The following is an 18957-nucleotide window of genomic DNA, read 5'->3' on the forward strand; positions in this document are numbered from 1 at the left end:
ACAGGGCTGGGCTTCAAGCCCTGCCTTCTGTAAAGCATAGACCCTGACAAACCATTAAATGTTGATTGGAGCCAGGCATTGGTGGTGCACGCCTTCAATCCCAGCACTCCAGAAGCAGAGGCCTTGGCATGAGTTCAAGGCCAGCTTGGTCTACAAGAGCTAGTTCCAGGACAGCCTCCAAAGCTTCAGAGAAACCCTGTCTTGAAAAACAAAACAAAACAAAAAAAATGTTGCTTGGATTAACAAATCCAAATTCTGTAAGCCAACAAGCCAATGAAAACTGCATGCCATCATGGGTGTACAAATGTTTGTTTTCGATTTTTTAAAGACAAGATCTTGCTATATAGCCCAGGTTAGACTTGAACTGGAATTCTCCTGCCTCAGCCTCCCAAGTGTTGGGATTACAAGTGGCATTGGTGACAAAAGACCTGTAATCCCAGCTATGCTGGTAATTCAGGAAAGCCAGTGTTCCACTGGCCTGAAAATAGGATTCATGAAAAAGGCTTTTGAATAACAGGAAAAAAAAATCTACTTTTGGATTGTTCAATCATTACTTTATTCAGCACTGAGAATGACTGTTTTTAATAATTTAAAAATAAAAAATGAGATAGTTAACCTTCTGCGTTAACAAAGCTTTTGACTAAAAACTTGTTTTGAGAGAATGAGGAACAATGAGAGAATAAAAATAAAAATTAAAAAAAAGGAAATGGGCCAATGTCATAATCATAAAATGGAAAAAGCCCCTTAGGATATATGATTGAAAGGAATTTTACTTTTGGGTCATTCATATTCTGTGTTGTTGACATTCAGAGCTATTTTCTCAGAGCCAATTTACAAGACAGATTTGCAGTGAAAACAACTTGAACAAACAAGTAAACCCAGAAAATTATAACAACACAGATAATTTGAACACCAACTTCTTAGTATATTTCATAGACTTTGCTTTAGCAGCTTGCTAGGGAAAGAATTCTCAGTGTGAAATGTAAAGTACCATGGTCCCTAGTATCTGTAAACCTTAATGTGCTAAAACATTTTCTAACATTTCATGACTAAAGTTAAACTTTAAAACATAAAAACCCTTCTTAAAACAGAAAACCAAAAATCCAAAGGAGTTTGCAAATTAATCTCAATTTTATAGTCTTTGTGTTTACCCAGCTCTAAGTACCATTTTAAACAACTTCAGCATTCTGGTATAAACAACACAAGCCTTTAAGGATGTGTCTATTAGCACTGAACTTCCTCTTAGGGGACCAAGACTTGGTGCTTCCTTTTATATATAGCCAGACTGTCATTAGTTACAATCTGGTGGTAACATATGCCTTTGATCCCACTCAGGAGGGCAGATCACTATGAGTTTAAGACCAGCCTTTTTCTACAGAGCTAGTTCTAGAACAGCCAGGGAGATCTCAACACACACACACACTCCAACCGAAAAGTAGAGAAATCTGAAATTGTCCTCTCTATACCGTTGTTCTGAAATTAGCTGTCATGTTCAGAAGCATAAACTCTACACCTAGAACTATTCCCCACTTTAAAAGCAAGCACACTTACTGTGGTTGAGGCACAATTCCAGAACACGATAAAACAGGGTTCATTGTTCTCATGGGTGCCACAGGCAAGACATCTGAAGTTGGTTTTCCTGGAGGGGGCTGGTTGGAGTCAGCACCATCAGGGCACAGATGTGAATGGGAGTCAGGTGAACTGTTGCTATTCAAGCTCAGCCCACTGTCCTCCCCACCTGCCAACTGCAACTGCCTTTGCTGATCTTGAATTTTACATCTTCAGTTTCATGCTTGTTTCCAATGACAGTCTGGTCTTTATTTTCTTGGGTAAGTCCATCCGGTAATAAGCTTGGATCCACAGATAAAAAGCCACTGGATGTTTCTTTGGCTCTCCTAAAATGGGAATTAAATGCAATCTCTGGATTGGATGGATTAGGTGGGTGCAGGGAGGTAACAGTTGAGACAGAGTAGGAGCATGGTCATTCTTGGCAGTTTGCAAAACAAAACACCAGGGGGGTTCACTATGGCAGGAAGGCAATGGGCTCCGTCTCAAAGGTGTTCAAGATTGCTTACATTCACACCGTGCCTCTTTCTACAAAGTACCACCAAGATTCTATTAGAGTTACAACATACTTCAAAGTATATCTTGGAATTGGAGAGATAGCTCAATGGTTAAGAGCATTGGCTGTTCTTCCAGAATGCCCAGGTTCAATTCCCAGCACCCATATGGTAATTTAGCTCCAAGGGATCCAACACCCTCGGCTGTCCTCCAGGAGCTTGGTACAGAGGCATAAGGAAGAATAATTAGAATTTCTTCTCTGAAGCAATAAAATCAAGTAGGAAAGATGTTATTTTAAGTCTTCAAGTACATTTTGAAATCTCTTACATAAAAGTGTCTCTTTATAGAACCATTTATCATAGTTAAGTCCTTAAGAAAGCCTAGGCATTGGTATTAATGATTTCAAGAAAGAGAAATTTCTGGGTATTTGTTTTTGCATTATCTTCTTGAGTCGTTTGGACCCTAATTGTGGAGCAACACAGTTCTGTAGGAAAATTTGGTGAAAATATAACAGAAATATCACATCGGGTGGGTGAGATGGCTCAGTGGGTAGAGCCACTTGCCACCAAGCCGGACACTCCAAGTTTGATCCCCGAGTTCCTTCCACATGTTGGAAAGAACCTACTCTTGAGAATGGTAATTTGACCATCATATGTGCTCTGTAGTATAGAGTTAGGAACAATTTAGTAGGCTATAACTGAAATAGGAAAGACATTGTATGTCTTCTGTGCTTTAAGATATACTTACAAAGATTTTGATTTTCTGTCTATGTGTTTGCCTGCATGTATGTATATGCACCATGTACATGCCTGGTGCCTGACAATTCCATTAACAGAATACCAGATCCCCTTAAACTGGAGTTACAGATGGTTGTGAGCTGCCCTGGCTATCCTGAAACTCGCTCTATAGACCAAGCTGCCCTTGAACTCCAACTGCCTCTGCTTCCCAAGTTAACCATTTTTTAAATTTTATTTATTTTTTTGGAGATAGGGTCGAAGCCTTGGACTCATTATATGCCTAGATGACTTTTAAATACTCATCTTTCTGCCTCTGCGTGCAAAACACTGGGGTTTCAGGTGTGCCTCACCACTGGAGGGCTTGGTACTAAGCAAGCATTTTATACTCTAAACTCCATCCTCAGCTGCAGAAGAGATTTTCATAGAAGATTCAGAAAGAAACTGGAGGCAACTGCTATCAAAGGCAGAGAGTGAGAGGATTAGGGATGTTGCTGAGGGGCAGGCAGCTTCACTGTGGTAACTGGTCAGAGCAGCCAGCATGGCTGTCTCACTTGTACTTTCGGCTGCACAGACATAAGCATAAAGCAGGTGATGTATGTGGTGGAAGTAGAATGGGGTAAGGATGCAGCTCAGTTCCTAGACCTTTGGGTTCAGTCTCTAACACCGTTTGAATTGGGTATGGTGAGGCGCAACTGGCACCCAATGCTTGGGAGACAGACACAGAACCCACGCTAGTTTGTTCAAGGCCAGCCGGAGCTTGATGAGATTCTGTTTTTTTTATTTTTAATGGCAAAGGGAGATGAAGCATCTGTAACAAGGTGTTTACTATTGGAATTTAGCTAAGGAAGGGAAACAATATAAAAAGGAAATAAGGTCAAAGGGTCGCAGGTTATGGAAAAGGAATGAATTCCGCATAATAAGCCAAATGATTATGGCAGAAGAATGGAATGAGACTGAGACATGGAACAGTGCATTGCAAGAGGTGGAGTGTGGTGGTTCACGCCTTTCTCCTAGCACTCAGGAAGCAGAGGCACAGGCAAGTGGATCTCTGGGAGTTTGAGGACAGTCTAGCTTACATAGCAAACTCCAAGCCAGCCAGGGCTACAGAGACACAGACACTGCCTCAAAAAGATGGGGTGGGGTGGGGGAGGGGGGAAGGAGAGAGGAGGAAAAGAGGACATGTGCACCAGCTCCAGGCCCAGTGGCGCATGGGTGTGAAAGATTCACCACCAGGTGTTAATAGAAGCAGTCTTTCCAAAAAACCAGGTCTAGGAGCAATGTCGTGGAAAAAACATTCAGAAAAGAGGATGAGGATATATGGATTTTTACAAAGGGGCTGGTAAGTTTCAGGAGTTTGGAAGTGGGACCAAAAAAGAAAAAAAAAAAAAAAAAAAAAAAAAATGGAAAAGACACATGGCTGCCAGAAGGTAAGAGAGGAGCTTGATAGTTCAGGACCTCTTGTGGAAATATACATAGCATGGTATCTGTATAGTTCTGATGCTTGTATTGGTGCTGAGATATGGCATCCTGAGTATGTACTTCAATGAATGTGAGCACAATTCATTTTAAGTATAGAGCACTCAGCACAGGCCATGACACTAATACACTATTAGTTAAGATACTACTGTTAATGGGATGGTAGGAAAGCACTCACGGCTTTCTCCAAGTGGCAGCCATTAAAACTATCTGCACTATCAACCAAGTATGACTCTGACCCTCACACCAGCTTGTCCACTGACCTCTCCAGTAAGGATTTACCCAGCACTCACTCTGTATTGATCCTGAAAAAACACAATCCAATTATCAACATATAAAAACAATTTCTTTATTGCAGAGTCATCTTGGTGTTCCACAGGAACCCTAAGCCTTGTATGGGGTCCACACACTTGCCAGAGAAGATAAGAGTCCATAGATAGCATCTCCAAGTCCACCCCACATCAGCACGCCACTTGGCAGCTATTCTGTCCCTGCTGATGTTAGTCCCTCCACGTCACTTCTACTTCATCTGTCCTATACCTGTGGAAAGCAGAAGAACCCTGTGACTACATGTTCACATTTAATCTTGTTTCATCTGTAGCCCAGGTTATCTCAAAATAAAAGTTCTCCTACCTTGGCCCCCACATGCTGGGATTACAGGTGCACGCCACCAAACCCATCACCCACAGCATTATCTATTTCTTACCTGTTGATGTTTGCCTGTCTCCTGTACCTACTATCTACTCTCTCAAAGGAGGAAACCACTCACCTCTGTGTAATTCCAGACTCTCTGAGAGGGGTCCTATGTCCAGCTTGAAACATTTCCCAACCTGCTTGGGCTATCATGGCTCCATTGTCAATGCAGAATCTGGGGAAGGAGCGATGATAACAAGACTTGTGGTCTAAACACAGAAAAACCGCAATAATGGGAACAGAAGAACTCAAGGCACAGAGAAGGACTTCACCTCTCATCTGTCGCAAAGAGCTGGGCTCCCCGCTCCTGGCACATTGCTGCCATCATCTCCTGCAGTCTCGTGTTACCTATGAAGAGACAGGAACCACAGAGAACTTAGATTTGGCCATTTTGCTATCAAACCAGCAGTGCTCCGTTGGGAAAAAGTTAGAGGTGAAACAGGTAACTCTCCACACTCTAGTAATGTAGCATTTTAGGCAGAGGATGACTATCAGGACTAGGAAGAAGGCACACTGCCTGATGACACATACATCCAACTCCTCCTACGATGAGGGCTTCCTTGGAGCCACAGTGTGCCATGGCTCGCTCTGTGATCTCCACCAGCATAGCAAACACAGTTTCCTGTGGAAGACAGACAAGGGGGAGACATCAGAGCGGCATCCCACCTTAGTTCAGCTCTACTCTAGAATAAGTTTTCCATCCCAGCTTTCCACTCTTTTACCTGTAAGGAGAAACACAGGTCTTCAGGAGTACACTCTCCTGTGGCCAGCATTCTCTGTGCTACATCCTGCAGTGAGAGGCGGAAACGACCCACAGATTGAGTATCAGCAAAATTCCCGCACTTGGAAGGATAGCTGACTTCATTACAGCTGACATTATAGTGCTGCACCCCCACATCGTCTTCTTCTGCTTTTTATTTTCAACCCTTCTTCCCATGTAGGGAGGAGGAACTGTTTTCCCTATACTGTGTTCCTATTATTAGAATAGTGCCTGGCACACAGTACCTGCCAAATAATCTATCTACACCTATTATGAGTGAATGCTTATGCATGAAATAAACAGTGAGCAAAGTGGACACATCATTTTTAAAAGCAGGGATGTGCTCCTGTCTCCTTACCAGTCTCACACTCACCTCAATGAAAGACAGAATCCCTGAGAATGAGACATCCATCCCCTTTACAGTGTATGGCAGCTCAACTAGCTTCTTGCCTCTATGTAGAAATGAATAAAGGCACTAAACCTAGAGTCAGCCGGCTGCTCACCCTCCAAAGCCCCTCCCAAACCTCATTAATATATAAAAAAGGAAAGCTCTGAAGCATGAGTGGCCAGTGCTCTTCAACTTTATGTCCTCTTACCGCTTTGCCATCTGCTCAATGTTGTAGCCTGGACTTGGGTCATTGGAAATCTACCAGAAGGAGAGAGAAACAGAGAACCAGGAGAGCATCAAGCAAATGTATTCTTCTACACATGTGAATATACTCATCACTCTGGGGTTCCTCCCCAAATGGAGGTGAAGAAAAGTACATATTTTTATAAATTGTACACATACAGAGGAACAAACACATTCATAACAAGTAACAGATATATATATATAGACACCATTGCTTAATTTCTGACCCATGTTAAGTAAAGTGGCAGAGAAGTTAGATTTGCAAGAAGCCCAAGATCTAAAAATATTACTTCCTGTCTCATTTCTTTTTGTTCCCCAGACCGACATCAATGGCCTGCCTACCTTCAACACTCGAGCAAAACGATCCAGACAGTTTCCTACAGCAATATCAATAGTTTCTCCAAAGATGCGGTAACGATGTTCTGAGTAAGAAATCACCTAAGAATGATGAGAATGTCCATGAAACTTCACATCTATAAAGAGGAGTATTTAGCTATGTGAAAGAAAGTAGCACAGTACGTGTACTAGACATTCCAGTAACAAAGAAAGGGAAGTTGTCTACAGTGGCTCATACCTGTAATTCAAACACTGATGAGGTTCAGACAGGCAACCATGTTGGGCTACACAGTGAAGTCTAATGCCAGCCTAGACAAATAGCAAGACCCCGTCTCAAGAAAACTAGATCAGGAGCTGGTAAAACGGCCCAGTAAGAAAAAACACTTATCATGTGAGCCTAGAGACCTGAGTTTGATTTCTGGAACCCACATACAGGTGCTCCTCAAGGTTGTTCCCACACGCATGCACGCACACACATGCATGTATTCACATCTCGTACATATAATACACACAATAAACCCAAATATAATCAAGATATTAAATATATGTATGAAGTTGCCAAACAAATTGTAATAATGCAGAGATTAGCAGGGTCCCATGCAAAGATTACACAAATTCATGAAACATCCCTAACAAACAGAAACCACACACCAAAAACAAACCCTAAAAATAAGAATTCAAAACAGAGCTTTCTGTAGTGACCCACACAGACATTCTGTAAGAAACATAAAAAAAAAAAAAAAAAAAAAAAAAAAAAACGCAGGCCAGGTTTGACCTGTAATCTCAGCACTTGGGAGGCGTTAGGGAGATCAAAATAATGCAGGAAAACCTGTCCACTGCAGTGAGACCCCGTCATAAACAGCATAAGACAACAAAATGGAAGGCTGGTGATCCCAGCTACTTGGGCTGAGGAGGGAGGACGGGGTTGAGCTTTCTGGAGAGTCTGATTTTCAGGAAAGGAATGGAGCGGGATGGATAAATGAAGAAAAACGTAATTGTTGAGTTAGAGAGATGGCCCAACAGATAAAGCAATGACTGCTCTTCCAAAGGACCTGGGTCAATTCTCAGCACCTGCATGTTCCCTAGATCTGAAGCCCTCTTCTGATCTTCCTTGGGCTTCTACATACATTCAGGTAAAACACGCACATGTTTAAAAAAAGGGCATTATCCTGAAGGGTTAAATCCACATTCCTTCTTTTTTAAACTGGAAACTCTAGGTGCATGTATAAAGTTCTAACATTTTAACTCTCCTCCAAAATTTGCAATTCTACACCAGTTGTGTTGTCTACAGTATATAAGAACCAGAGATTGGCTTTGTCTTTGCAGCTCCTACAATTCAGGTGGAATATCTCAGAAATACATGGAACATAAAGATTATTCTTAAATACCTGAGTATTTCCTCCGCTGACATACAAAACAGTTGGGCTAACGGCTCCAGTGATGAGGCGGCCCATTTCAATGTGGCCTATGCAGTGGTTCACACCTACCAAAGGCTTATTCCACAACTGGGCCACGGTACGGGCAACGACAGCTACAGAAGCCAATGGAGCTCCCATACCAGGGCCTAACAGGGTACAAATGGGAATTAGAATACTAGACATTAGGAAAAACAGGTGAAGAAAGAAGATTTGGAAATGTGGACAGCTAGGGCTCTGCCTACAGTCCTCCCTTGCTGACCACTTCCCCAGACTTACCTTTGGTGTAAGCAACGCAATCAATGTCCTGGGAGGTTAACCCAGCTTCTGTTAGTGCCTCTTGCAGTAGGTCTAGGATAACAGCTCGATGGTGCCTGGCTGTGTCACCTGGAAGGAATCCTGAGGAAAGGTACATTGATCAAGAACTGGGAGAAGGTAAGTATTATTAGGTTGGTGCAAAGGGAATTGTGATATGGGCTATAAATTTTAAATCATTATAACTAGGCTCAAATATATTTTTATTAATCAAAACAGGAACTTTTTTCCTGAGACAGGGTTTCTTTGTGTAGCTTTGGAGCCTATCCTGGCACTTGCTCTGTAGACCAGGCTGGCCTCAAACTGACATAGAGATCTGCCTGCCTCTGCCTCTGCCTCCCAAATGGTGGGATTAAGGGTGTGTGCCACCACCACTTGGCCTCCAAAACAGGAACTATTTTAATCAACACATTTTACCAAGAAACCAGGCTATTAGCTGGGTGATGGTAGGCAGCACAGCCAGAGCTTTGTAGTACAAAGACCTTGTCTCAAAAACAAACAAACAAAAACCAAGACAAAAAACAAACAAACAAACAAACAAAAAAAAAAAAAACAAAAAACAAAAAACTAGGTTGTTTATTCCCAAAAACAAAAGAGTTTCAACAAACTCTCAGAAAGCACGTTCTGCATCCTGCTGGTTGTGGAAATGTTTTCAGAAAGTTAAGATGCTGAAGAAACTGGAGTCAGTTCGAGTTGTTCAGCTTTTGAAGCACTGGCTATGGCACATGCAGCCAGGCACTGTTCTGAACTGGACCCTTTCTGTTTACCAATGCTGACTGAAGGGGTTGCATCTCAGTGATTTACTGAGTACACTTCTCAAATGTGAAGGTCTCCCTGGGACTTAGAAAGCTACAGTGGATCAGGTTCCCCCCCCCCCCCCCAGCACACCACCAGTGACTGGGACCTTTTTTGGTGGAAGTTTGTCTTTGGGAAGTGCTTTGAGGCCACTAAGCTGGTTGTGGCCAGTTTCCCATACAAGCCACTTTTTGTCATTGTCACAGTCTGATTGAGAAATGGTTTGTGGATGAGACCTGAAGACAATGGCTGTTGCGATTTTCAGCCTGCTTATGAGGTATTAACTTACTGAGTTTTGTTTTTTTTTTAAACTTAAAACTTTCCAGCTGACTTAAAAATAGCCAACGCTCACCACATGCTACACATTGAGTTCTTTGGCAAGTTCTTCTGTAGCTGTAAGATCAGCTTCCACAGCTGCTCACAACAAATAGGTTGTGGCCAAGTTCTAATAGCCAGTTATTTCAGGGCTCTCGTCTCTGCAAGCTCTTCAACAACCAAAGTCCAGTTCCTTAGCAGTTCCAGGGGCCAAAATGTTATGTACGGTTGACGTTTTATGCTGTCTCCACTCTTCCTACTGCCTCCCTCCTCCACCCTCCAACATTTGGAACTCAAAGTAATTGTTCAATTCTCATTTTATTATTTATTTTGAGACAGGGTTTTACAATGTAGCCCTGGCTATATACTTGCTATATAGACCAGGCTGGCCCCAAATTCAGAGATCTGCCTGCGTCTGCCTCCTGGCGTACTGGGATTATAGGTTTAACAGCCCATCTGGCTTTACTTTTACTTTTTGTCTAACACCATTTCCATAGTGTAAAATAAATATAAATAAACAGCAAGTAGTGTCATTATTTAAAAAGAAAAAACCCTCACCCCAAACCAAAACAAAATGTGATAAATGCACATTAAAATGATCTAAAAAAAAATCAACAAAAAGATGTTTTAACAATTTAGAAAAAATAATCCCTTCACTAGTCTAGGTTTTAAGATATTCTCTTTGCAAGCCCCTAATTTTGAGACAAGGTCACACGTAACACACACTCAAACCCTCTTGTCTCAGCCTCTCAAGTGCCATGATTACATACTGTACCACAACTCAGCTTTCTTTCCAACCTCTATACAGGCTACTTAGCTTTCAGAAATGCACATGTTCACATACAACTTTCAGAATCCCAAAGAACCCTAGCCTAGGTCATCTTGTTGGACTTAACACAAAGTAACTACAGCAGTACAACTGTCAGTAGCCCCCCCCCCTTTAAAGTAATTCAGTTCCAGTGCCTAAAAGAGGAGTGCCAAACACACATATATTTCTACTATGTAACTTGAAACATCACACCTGTTTGGAGAGTCCATGCAGCTTATAGATGTGTGTGCTCGTGCTTTCGGAGAAGGGAGGCAAGGTACAGTTTGTAAATAGTCGTTAACTGAGAATTGTGCAGTGTCTGGTGCTTCCACGTGGTTCTCAAAACCCATTGATACCCATTTCTATTCTAAATGTAATGAAAAAGACACCTAAAATACTGAAAAATAAAAAACCCCAGTAACTTCTGATATCCGTTCTGTCCTTTCTCATTCTAAACAATTATAGTGTAAAGCGATCTCTTTGTGCGACTATAAAGCAGTCTCAGAACACTTTATTTTCGAGTGTTCAGCACATAAAAGGTGCTCGATAAAACTTGAATACAAGCGGGCATAGCGGCTCACACCTTTAATCCCAGCACTCAGGAGGCATAGGCAGAGGGATCTCTATGAGTTCGAGACCGGCCTGTCCAACACAGCAAGTTCCAGGAGAGTCAGAGTTACGTAGGAGACCCTGTCTCAAAAACAAAACACCCCGAACGAACCCACTGTGTCCATGTGCACTGTGTTACTTACAGCTGTCAGAGTTACCAAACAAACGCGAATCAAGTTTCTGTAAAAGGGAATCTGGGCGCAAGCAACACCCGGGAAGCTGAAGCAGGCAACAGGATAGAATATCGGGAAAGGGCTCCCCATTGCACGAAACCCTGTAAATGGGACAAGGAGCCCGCAACCAGGGCCGCAGCCACTCACCGGTGCCCGGGGCCGTGACGTAAGTGCGCCGCGGGTTCGCCAGCACCTTGCCGTCGCGCACCACGCCCACGCCGATCTTGTTGGCGCTGCCTTCGAACCCCAGCACCACGGGCATGGTGGGCCCCGGCTCGGGATCCCCAGGTGGCAGGATTAGTAGTAACCGGCAGCACCACGAACAGCCCAGAACCAAGCGACCGGACCTTCAGGCGCCCATAGTGACGTCATGCGGTGCCAGATGGACCAATCACAGCACTTCGGATCACGTGACCACGCCTAGCTCCCACGTGGGAACAGGCAGGCTCCATTCTTTGTGCTGAGAGGGGCTCCCTGGCTTCGTTGGGAGGTCAGGTAGCTTGTGCTAGCTGGTTCGGGGTCGAGGGGCTGCGGGGCTGGGCTGCACATGGCGAGGAAGACTGGGTGAACCGATCACACACACCCCCGTGTGCGAACGCCTGAGGGGGAGGGGGAGGCTCGCTTCCTCTCCTTGTGTTTGATTTCGCCGCTTCTTATCTGTAGGCAACGCAGTAAACACTGCTTCGGTGCTCCAGGCCCCTAAGGGCTTTCGTCACAGGGATGCCAAAGCGTGGGAAGAGAGCGGCGGCTGAAGACGGGAAAGAACCCAAGTCCGGTAAGGAAGTGAAATGAGTGCGTGGTTACCCTCCTCCCCCCAACCCCGGCAAGTTTAGGGCTCCACTAGACCACTATGAACTACGGTTAATATGGACCAAGTTACATTGCAGGAGTCCGAGAAGTTCGGATAACTAGAGCGTTAACACTGGCCTGAGGTTGGAAACAGCCAGCTCATTTATTTACTCATTTTATAGAACCAGAGACCAAGAAGAGTAAAGCAACAGCAAAGAAAAACGAGAAAGAGGCCGCAGGAGAGGGTCCTGTCCTATATGAGGACCCTCCAGATGAGAAACTCTCACCCAGTGGCAAATCTGCCACACTCAAGATATGCTCCTGGAATGTGGATGGGCTTCGAGCCTGGATTAAGAAGAAAGGTTTAGACGTGAGTACAATTCAGGAGGGAAGTAGACTTTGACAGACTGAAGAATTATCTTGAGGTCCGGGTGGTGGTTGCACACGCCTTTGATCCCAGCACGCGAGGCGAGGCAGAAGCAGATGGATCTGAGTTTCTAGGCTAGCCTGGCCCACAAAGTGACAGCCAGGGCTACACAGAAACCCTGTCTCGAAAAAACGAAAACTTGAGTCCAGAGGATGCTTTTTTCTTCTTGCTTGTAGTTGGGGATGAGGGCCAGACTAAATGTTTGTTCCTTCAATCCCAATCACCTTGTTTTATATTCTTTTTAATTAGTCGCTGGGATTAAAAAAAAAAAAAAAATCCTGGGTCTCCATCGTGCCCACAACTCCAATAACTACTAAAGATCTCAGTGGGTGAGGGACTGGAACACTTTGCAGTACTTCTGGAGGCTCCAAGTTAGGTTTTGAGCACCCAAGTCAAATGGCTCTCATTCACACATACACATACCCTAAAAGGTCCCTTTGTCAGTCACATGATTTACACATATCTTGCTGCTTGAATTCCTTATGTACAGGGACTGTGTGTAGCATGTAAGATTTTAACTTTTCATGTTTCATTCAGTGGGTAAAGGAAGAAGCACCAGATATTTTGTGCCTCCAAGAAACCAAATGCTCAGAGAATAAGCTCCCAGCAGAACTTCAAGACCTGCCTGGACTTACCCATCAATACTGGTCAGCTCCATCAGACAAAGAAGGATACAGTGGTGTGGGTTTACTTTCCCGCCAGTGCCCACTCAAAGTCTCTTATGGCATTGGTGAGACCCTATTGATTTTTATGTCCGAGTATTCTCCAGCCAATTAACTCTGCTGCTTCTTAGATTTTTTTTTTTTTTTAATTTTATGCTGGTTTTATTTTTGTAGGTGAGGAGGAGCATGATCAAGAAGGCCGGGTGATTGTGGCAGAATTTGACTCCTTTGTCCTGGTAACAGCCTATGTTCCCAATGCAGGCAGGGGTCTGGTAAGGCTTGAGTACCGCCAACGTTGGGATGAAGCCTTTAGAAAGTTTCTGAAGGACTTGGCTTCTCGAAAGCCCCTAGTGCTATGTGGGGATCTCAATGTGGCTCATGAAGAAATTGACCTTCGCAACCCCAAAGGGAACAAAAAGAATGCTGGCTTTACCCCTCAGGAGCGCCAAGGCTTTGGGGAGCTGCTACAGGCTGTGCCGCTGGCTGACAGCTTCAGGCACCTTTATCCCAACACCCCCCATGCCTATACCTTTTGGACTTACATGATGAATGCTCGATCTAAGAATGTCGGTTGGCGCCTTGACTACTTTTTGTTGTCACACTCTCTTTTACCTGCATTGTGTGACAGCAAGATCCGCTCCAAGGCTCTTGGCAGTGATCACTGTCCCATCACCCTTTACCTAGCACTGTGACGCCTCTGCTGAAGTAATTACACCTGGGAAATGGCCTCCTCTCTCAAGAACAGTCCTTTAGGCCCGGGGTTTTGTTTTTGTGTGTGCCCCCCTGTTTTAAATGTAAGCCAAGCCTTTGAACAATCCAAGTAAAAATAAAAAGGCCCTACTTTCAACTTCGTTATCTTTGTTTTCCCCTTGTGCGTTTACAAATTCCCTTTTTATTTTTTCATACACAACAGTTGTTAAGTGGGAAAGGTTAGAGTCATGACATTATTTATTTACAAGCACAGATGAATTCCTGACCTCTCCCGCGACAGCGACCCTACCTCAGCCCAGTTCAGTGCTGCAACTGAAAGTAAGGAAAGTTGGAAGGAGGAATTCAGGGAAATACAGGATTAGGGAACCATATCCCATATTAAATAGTTGTATATACATCAGTTCTTGTAGTTCTGTACAGAGCAGTGGCTGACCCCACCCCACAGGACAAGAAGTGTGGGAGAAGGGACTGTGGCTGTTGAGGCCAAAGCCAGCCCCTGGTGAAGTGCAATAGCAGCAGCAAGGAAGGTCCTAACGGTGTACGTGAGGGAGGGGAACCCCCACACACACTTCCCACCCCCACCCTGCCCTGGAATGTGTAAGGGTCAGGAATGGTTCTCAGGGAGCACACATAGGAAGGACATGGCTAGAACCAACTTAGGATCCAGGCTTAGGGGCAGTATTTTGCCTATTTACCCTAACAGCAACCCTTGGAAGAAAGACAGCTAGCAATGGTCTTACCTATACTTCCAAACCTAAGTAAAGGACTGGTTCCTTCCTACCTCTCCCCAGGGAAAAGGGAGGCAGCTGCTTGGCTTCCTTGCAGAAGTCCACAGAGCCTTTTGTAGTGTTATTGTTGCTACCAGGCAGCCACCAGGCACAGACTGGATCAAGGGGCTCAAGAGAAGTTCTGGACAGGATGGCTGACCTTCATACAGCCCCAGTAAAGGGCCCGGCCCAAACATAGAACAGCCAACAAAATGACAAATGCCCAGGCTGCGTAGATACCTCCATATTGCTGTGCATGCTTCCATGTGCCAAACTGACAGACAGGAAGAAGAAAAAAAGAGAGGTTACTCTTGGTGTCTACAGCTTCTAAGTCTTGGAAACAGTAATACAATGCCAAGTTCTGTCTCTGTTCCCTAGTCACTGGTAACCATCTTCAGGGACCTTTCCAAAGGTCAGGTGGTTTAGCTCCCTTCTCTTAGGCAGGAGAGTACTCCTGCCATTCCAGGCATCTGCCACTACTACTCATATCTAAGGAGTGAACCAAGATTCCTAACAACAAGTCAGTTTTCTCTCCAGAGTGGGAATTCCTTCTTTGACTTCTTAGTTTATTAGTCACCTTTAACTTTAGTTAACCTGTACCTGAAAATGCCCCCACCCTATCGCCAAGTATTTTCACTTTAGGTTTTTTGTTTTCTAAGACAAGAGTCAATGTAACCAGCTTGAGCAACCTCAATTCCTGTAGTTGAGAATGACCTTGAAATCTGATCCTCCTGGGTGCTGGGACCCACGCCTGTACCACCACGTTTTGTTTACATGGTGCTGAGGTCAAACCCTGGACTTCGGGCATGCTAGGCCAACACTTACCAGTTAAGCCACAGCTGGAACTGGCAACAATCTACTCCCCATTTTTGTATCATAGATGGGGCCTTGCTATGTAGCAAGGGTTACCTTGGAACTGTCTCTATTCTTGAATTCAAGGACATACCCCAACACCCCGCTCTTTCACCATTCTGTAAGGTATCGACTTCTCAGATCTTAGCCTGTTGATGAAGCAGATAAGAGGTCTGCATCAAGACTACTCACAGCAAGGCCAGTGGCAGTGACTGCCAAGAGTAAACCAAGCAAGAAGCAGCAGATACATCTCTTCCGAGGATATCTGCGCCCAATAGATGACCTGTGGGAGCCAACAAAATGGTATTTGGAATAGCCCTGTTGACTTTATGCCATACATTATCTAGTTACTAGTGCAATGCCTAACCACTTACACTTTCCTGCAGTGAGGGCATCGTGCCAAGGTTCGGTCTGTGAATTCTGTCCACTATAGAAAAAGAGAAACAACCATAGGAAGAAGGTTCTCAATGAGAACCCTGAGGCAAGGAAGAGGATGACAAAGGAGAATTAGGACTGTCTTTTCCAGAATTTATTACTATTCCCAGTACTTGCCTCCCTCCCCTCCAAGGACTTCCCAATATCCCTCCTCACCAGAAATGTATTCTTGCAATGTCCACAGATGACCCTGACACCCATTGGCTGTGGCTCTGGACTTAGAGGTCCTGGATGTACAGGCCCTAGGTTGATGATTCTTTTGCTATTTGGGGAGAGGGGGAGGGAGGAGGGAAAGTTCTTAATTTTAACTGGATCTGCTCACACAGGACTACTTAGGAATTCAGGGCTCCACACAGATCTTCTGACCTCCACCTCCCAGCTTCTGGGATTGACTCTAGGCATGCACCACCTTGCCCAGGTTCAGTTTGGTTTTCTTTACAGTTTTTCCCAAGCACAGCCTTCCCACCTTATGTCTCTTACCAGTAGGGCCGAGGGCAAGCAATGCGCTGGGAAGTCACCTTGCAGATAAGGAGACAATTACACGGGCATCGGACATACTTCTTTCCTGGGGGTGCATTCTTGATGGGCTAGAGAACAACGAATAAAGGAACAATGGGTGTATTAGCAAGCAAGCCCGTTATCCCAATCCTCTCCAAGAACATTACTGAGAAAGGAAAAGTCAGACATCTGAGAGATACAAATGTTGCCAGCATAGCAGTCTGTGATCTCAGCACTCAGGAGGCTGAGGGAAGAAGGCGGCAGAGCCTGAGGTGAGCCTAGATCACTTGTGAGACTGCTTCAAAAGAACAAACTAGAGAACCCCAAAATACAAAATCAAAAGCAACTACAACAATTGCCAGTGGGAACTACACTTCAGGGCCCAGTAAAGGTGTAACAGCAAGAGCTGGTAGTCATTATCTCTGGTGAAGGGCTTCTGAAGCAATGGCTGGTGAAGATCCAGGAACCGAAAGTGGGTTTCACAAAGAGGTCCTGAACAGGGTCTAGAAGCGGGAAGAGGATGCAGGAAACAGGGCCCGTGTTTTGCAGACGGGTATAACTCACAGTGGCTTCGTTGCAGACACCACATTTGACTACATGCTGGTGCATCTTGCCTTCCACGTTGATCGGAGACTGACAGACTCGACAGGTAATCATGGGGGCACTTCCACTATCCGGGCTAGTCAGGGGTGAGTAGGGGGGTGGGTCCTCTCCAGGCAACACGGCTGGATGCCCCTCAGGGAACGGGGGAAATGCTGAAGAGGAAGCAGATAAAACCATCATCATCATTCGGACACTTCCCACGGATGCTCCACGGCGGTGGGGAACCGTCTTCCTCAGAAGCCTTTCGTGCCAGGCTCGGGCAGTGATTGCGGAGAAGGATGCCTCGGCCCGTGACAGGTGCCACGGTGCCGCACCGGGCGCCGGAGCAGGCTCCGCCCCCCGCCCCGATCCGCCCCTAGGCCCCGGTGCACCTCAGACCGCCGGCTTACCCTGGGGCGGGGCATGTTTACCGGCTCCGTACGGAGGTGCGGAGGGCGTCAGGCCTCCACCGGGCCCAGTCGCGCTCCCGCCCGGGCCCGCCAAGCCGTTGCCTCCAGCGCCGCCATCGCCGGGCTCGGACAGCAGCGGGGAGCGCTCTCCGTCCGCCGCCATGGCGCCTCCCGCTCAGTCAGCGACCAGCCGCCGCCGCCGCCGCCGCCGCCGCTACCGGGTCCCCAGGGCGCCTGCGCGCCGCGTTCGCCCGCAGCCAGTGCCGCCCCGCCCCGCTCACGTGACAGGCTGGCCCGGCCCCTCGGCGCTGTCATTCGTGGAGGTAAAATAGTTCCCGGTTTGTGAGGGAGCGCTCCTTCTCCGTTGGACAGCGACGTGTCGCGTCACTGTCACATGACCTTCCCGTAGCTGCTGAGTCCGTAAACACTGCACGTGACTAGAAGGTGTGCGAGCCATTGGAAGTGCGGCCATCGCGCTACCTCCGGCCCAGGTGGGCGGCTGCTCCGCACGAGTCACGTGCCCAGCCTGCCGCGTGAGCCGCTCCTCATTGGTCCGGAGTCTCCCGGGGGACGCCAGTCTATTGGCCCAAACTTAGCGCCACAAACGTGAGGGCGACTTCAATCCCTCCAGATAGCCAGGCTGGGTGCCCTGGCCTGCAGGGTGCGGCGGGAAACGCCCTAAGTCCTGGGCAAGCATTGGAAAGCCACGGGGAGGGGAGGGAAGAGTGGAGAGGGACCCGGGGTCTTAGCACGCTGGCCTGGCCTGGCCCGAATTCAGGCCCCAGCTCCACAGAAAGTTGGTGACATGGAAGCGCTTGTCTGTAGATGCATGGAAGGATGAGTTAAGCCAGGGGATTGCAGGCCAGCCCCGAAAGCAGCGAGATATCCTGGACAAAGCAAGGTGAACACAAGTGGGCGGGGCACTAGAAAGGTACTTGTAACAGCTCTTACTGCTAAGTCAAAGAGGCATAATTCGGTTCCCGAGACCCTCCTAAAGCAATTGCTACTTGTAACTCCAGCTCCAGGGGACATTTATGGCCTATGTGGGCACCTGGTACCCAAGCAGATGTGGTTTATGTGAGTGTGCACGTACACATACATAAAAATAAAATTTTAAAACAGCAGGTCACAGTGTAGGATCGCAATCCCAGAATTTGGAAGGTGGAGACAGGAGGGTCAGACATTCAGGTTTGGCCAGAAGTTTGAGGCCAGCCTGAGCCACACGGAGACTGCCTCAAAACTTAGTACGGTGAACGAACACACTAGTTAGCCCAGCATCAATACTCTGGAGCCTGAGGCTGGCTAAAGCAAGGGGATCATGAGTTTGAGACCAATCTGACACACAGGAGAAATGAGTGATGACACACAGGAGAAATGAGTGATGACTGCCTGGTAGTGCAGGCTGGTGATGGTATCTGGTGAACTTAATGGTGACCATGCTGGAAGCCCTGGGTTCCCTTTCAGCACCTAAAAAAAAAAAAAAAAAAAAATGTAATAACTGTTTGTTTGTTTGTAAGTGGAAATTGGACCCAGGCCACAAATATGGTAGAAAAGTGTTTTACTACCACTGCTACATACCCATTCCTCTTTCAATTTTGAGACAAGGGCCTGGCTTGGAACTTTTGCCAAGGCCTCCTGTATAGTTGAGGTTGCAGGCATTTGCCATTATGCATGGCTGTGAAATTATGGTTGTTATTTCT

At 45.9% G+C, this 18957-nt stretch overlaps 3 protein-coding genes and 1 pseudogene across 5 annotated transcripts; 1 reads left to right on the top strand and 3 right to left on the bottom strand.

Moving 5' to 3' along the window:
* Positions 1–780: 780 nt before the first annotated feature.
* Positions 781–1960, bottom strand: LOC127216216 (TATA box-binding protein-like 2; annotated as a pseudogene).
* A 2638-nt stretch (positions 1961–4598) lies between these two features.
* Osgep (O-sialoglycoprotein endopeptidase) lies at positions 4599–11458 on the bottom strand. Its single transcript, XM_051176778.1, has 11 exons — positions 11272–11458; positions 8389–8508; positions 8083–8258; positions 6701–6796; positions 6324–6373; positions 6101–6179; positions 5690–5755; positions 5499–5589; positions 5240–5315; positions 5044–5142; positions 4599–4814 (listed from the first exon to the last, which is right to left on the bottom strand). The coding sequence occupies exons 1-11, from the start codon at positions 11384–11386 to the stop codon at positions 4775–4777; spliced, it is 1008 nt and encodes a 335-aa protein (XP_051032735.1). The 5' UTR covers positions 11387–11458; the 3' UTR covers positions 4599–4774.
* Positions 11459–11483: 25 nt separating this feature from the next.
* Apex1 (apurinic/apyrimidinic endodeoxyribonuclease 1) lies at positions 11484–13857 on the top strand. Its single transcript, XM_051176779.1, has 5 exons — positions 11484–11614; positions 11788–11899; positions 12096–12283; positions 12878–13070; positions 13177–13857. Exons 2-5 carry the CDS (start codon positions 11845–11847, stop codon positions 13692–13694), a joined length of 954 nt encoding a protein of 317 aa, XP_051032736.1. The 5' UTR covers positions 11484–11614; positions 11788–11844; the 3' UTR covers positions 13695–13857.
* A 75-nt stretch (positions 13858–13932) lies between these two features.
* On the bottom strand, positions 13933–17512 carry Pip4p1 (phosphatidylinositol-4,5-bisphosphate 4-phosphatase 1). 3 transcript variants are annotated; one of them, XM_051176781.1, is made up of 7 exons: positions 17279–17507; positions 16830–17020; positions 16248–16354; positions 15924–16029; positions 15707–15759; positions 15525–15615; positions 13933–14754 (listed from the first exon to the last, which is right to left on the bottom strand). In XM_051176781.1, exons 1-7 carry the CDS (start codon positions 17418–17420, stop codon positions 14611–14613), a joined length of 834 nt encoding a protein of 277 aa, XP_051032738.1. In that variant the 5' UTR covers positions 17421–17507; the 3' UTR covers positions 13933–14610. The 3 variants fall into 3 exon arrangements, with proteins under 3 accessions (XP_051032738.1, XP_051032737.1, XP_051032739.1); XM_051176780.1 differs by having other exon boundaries at positions 17258–17507; XM_051176782.1 differs by lacking the exon at positions 15525–15615 and adding an exon at positions 15390–15481 and having other exon boundaries at positions 14606–14754; positions 17258–17512.
* Between the last annotated feature and the right edge of the window lie 1445 nt (positions 17513–18957).

Source organism: Phodopus roborovskii, unplaced genomic scaffold (genome assembly GCF_943737965.1).
Source record: "Phodopus roborovskii unplaced genomic scaffold, PHOROB, whole genome shotgun sequence".
Taxonomy (NCBI): Eukaryota; Metazoa; Chordata; class Mammalia; order Rodentia; family Cricetidae; genus Phodopus; species Phodopus roborovskii.